Source organism: Microtus ochrogaster, chromosome 7, assembly GCF_000317375.1.
Source record: "Microtus ochrogaster isolate Prairie Vole_2 chromosome 7, MicOch1.0, whole genome shotgun sequence".
NCBI classification, from domain to species: Eukaryota; Metazoa; Chordata; class Mammalia; order Rodentia; family Cricetidae; genus Microtus; species Microtus ochrogaster.
The window spans coordinates 11,621,297-11,623,889 of NC_022014.1; the positions used below are offsets into that span (position 1 = coordinate 11,621,297).

Below are 2,593 nucleotides of genomic sequence, written 5' to 3' on the forward strand. Positions count from 1 at the left end.
CCTGTAACTCCATCTCTGGGGCTACAACACCTTCTCCTGACCACCTGTAACTCCATCTCTGGGGCTACAACACCTTCTCCTGACCACCTGTAACTCCATCTCTGGGGCTACAACACCTTCTCCTGACTGCCATGCACACTTCCCTCACACGCCGGCCTATACACATAAAATGTTATTATCTTCATAACTGCAGCACAACAGCAGCTACCATCACACTTGCTGTCCATTTAGTGGACACTTTGGGAACCTTTAAAATCTTGAGTTCATTGAACCCTTCATCTCACATCACTGTCATTAACCCAAGTGAAACAAAACAAAGCCTCCACTGTGGGGCTGGAATGGTGGAATGCACTGGGGTGGCCTCTTAGGTAGATGTGGAAGCCTCAGGGAAGGGCAGTTTGCAGACGGCCCATTCGCCAAAAGGCAGCCCCTGCCCTCTGGTGTGCGCAGACATTTCTCAGAAGAGGAAATTGTCTTGTTACCCACATGTTCCCTTCTCAAGTACCAGTCCCTCCCATGGCGGCAGCAGAGGATGTGGCCGGTCACTCATTATCGTAATCTGGTTCTTCACCCGAGAGACAGGAATGTAATTAGTTAAGGTGCAATGAGACCTGAGGGGGGACATGTGTGAAGCTAGTCATACAATACGAGGAACTCGGAGTATCTGTGCGCTCTTCCCTGCACCGGTCCTAGGTGAGGGGAGAGTCTAGTGTGCGGGAATGTGCTGCAGGCTTGGGGCAGGGCATTGTGATAGCTACCAGTCTCATCACCGTGACAAAACACTTGACAAGAACAACGTAAGGGACCCTTGGCTTGGCTCACAGTTTGAAGGGACATTGTATCCGGAAGGCATGGTAACAGCAGAAGGAGGAAGTGGCTCACACTGCATCCACAATCAGGAGGCAGAGGGAGATGCATGCTGCTGCTCAGTTCTGAACCCTTAGCCCACAGAGTGATGCTGCTTGCATTTAGGATGGGTCCTCCCGTCTCAGTCACTGCAGTCTAGAAACTCATTGGCCTGGCCACAAGCTTATCTCTTCGGTAATTCTAGATCCTGGCAAGGTGATAATCAAGATTAACCATTAAAGGTGCTAAGTGGGCAGGGTCTTTCTTTGTTCATCCCCACATGACTTGAGCCGTCTGCCCTGGGCTCAAGCTAAAGAGAACCCTTCTTCACATTGGGGTGAGCAGGGTTATCTCTGCCTTCCACCTCTTTTAGAACTTCCAGCAGAGGAGAGGGTCTATTTCAGTGACTTTTGAAGAAATTCCTAAGCAAGCAGAAACATATGGAACATGGCCCCCAGAGGCATTGAGAGCCCTGGGTGTGAGTGGAAGCAGGTTTAGTGTGGTGAGGATCCAAACTGGGAGAGGAGAGTCCCTTCTTTGAGTCCCCCAACATAATGAACTTCCATTGACTGGAGGTTGCCATGTGACTGTCACACTGCACCATACCACCCTTGGCCTTTCAAGGTTCTCCCCATGTCTCCAGAGAACTGATACTTAGAGAGGGTAAGTCACTTGTCACTTGTAAGGCCCCACAGCTGGGCCTCAAACTCCCATCTCAGCGCCTGATGCCCCTTTGTTCACACCCTCTGGCTCCTCCCACTCCCAGCCCTCATCAGTCTTGGATGTTCATGCTCTACCTTTTCCTACCACCTGTGAGACAGCTGAGTGAGTGTGTCTTTCCTCCCAGGTCATAGTCTGTGTGCCACCATGGAATTGGGGCTTCCAGAGGGCAGCTACCTGGAGCTCCTTAACAGCGATGCTGACCCCCTCCACCTCTACCACTTGTACGACCAGATGGACCTGGCTGGGGAGGAGATCGAGCTCAGCTCAGGTGAGCCTCCTTCCTCCCCTCTGCTGGCTAAGACAAGTCAGCCAGCGTCAGGACCACGGACAGCTCCCAGCCCATTGCATTGCCCCTCAACTGGAGACTGTTGCTCTCCTTCCCCATCACCCCTCCTTCCAGACTCCCAGGATTTACCCTTGGGGCTTTTCCCTTCCAGAGCTGGACACAGACACCATCAACTGTGACCAATTCAGCAAGCTGCTGCAGGACATGGAAGGGGATGAAGAGACCAGGGAGGCCTATGCCAACATCGGTAAGAAGGTGGGGAGACCAGGGAGGCCTATGCCAACATCGGTAAGAAGGTGGGGAGACCAGAGAAAGGACAGAGAAAAAAATTCTCATTCACTAACTTCACTGGGTCACCTTGAACAACGAAAATTTCCCTCCCACCAAAATTGTAGCTAGGGGGAGCAGTTAGGGCTGGAAGAGGACTATGGGGAGAAAGTAGGAAGGAGGATAAGGGAGTTGGGTCCCTTCCCTGATGACTGTCAAGCCAACCATGGCCTTTATGGTACTTCCCTTCCTTTCTTTCCTTTTCTTTATGATTTTTGTGTTATGTTCATTTTATTTTATTTTTGAGACAGGGTCTTATCTAGCCCAGGCTATCCTGTAACTCACTATACACCCCAGGCCAGTCTCAATCTCACTATACACCCCAGGCCAGTCTCAAACTCACTGTACACCCCAGGCCAGTCTCAAACTCACTGTACACCCCAGGCCAGTCTCAAACTCACTGTACACCCC

At 51.3% G+C, this 2,593-nt stretch overlaps 1 protein-coding gene across 2 annotated transcripts in view; it reads left to right on the forward strand.

The window, feature by feature from the left end:
* The window catches only part of Ciita (class II major histocompatibility complex transactivator), a 51,315-nt gene that overhangs the window by 20,901 nt on the left and 27,821 nt on the right, over window positions 1–2,593 (forward strand). For both annotated transcript variants that reach the window (XM_005349302.2, XM_005349303.2), the window contains exons 2-3: window positions 1,694–1,837; window positions 2,007–2,102. In XM_005349302.2, the coding sequence (XP_005349359.1) occupies window positions 1,694–1,837; window positions 2,007–2,102 (240 nt within the window). The remainder of the gene's footprint in view (window positions 1–1,693; window positions 1,838–2,006; window positions 2,103–2,593) is intronic.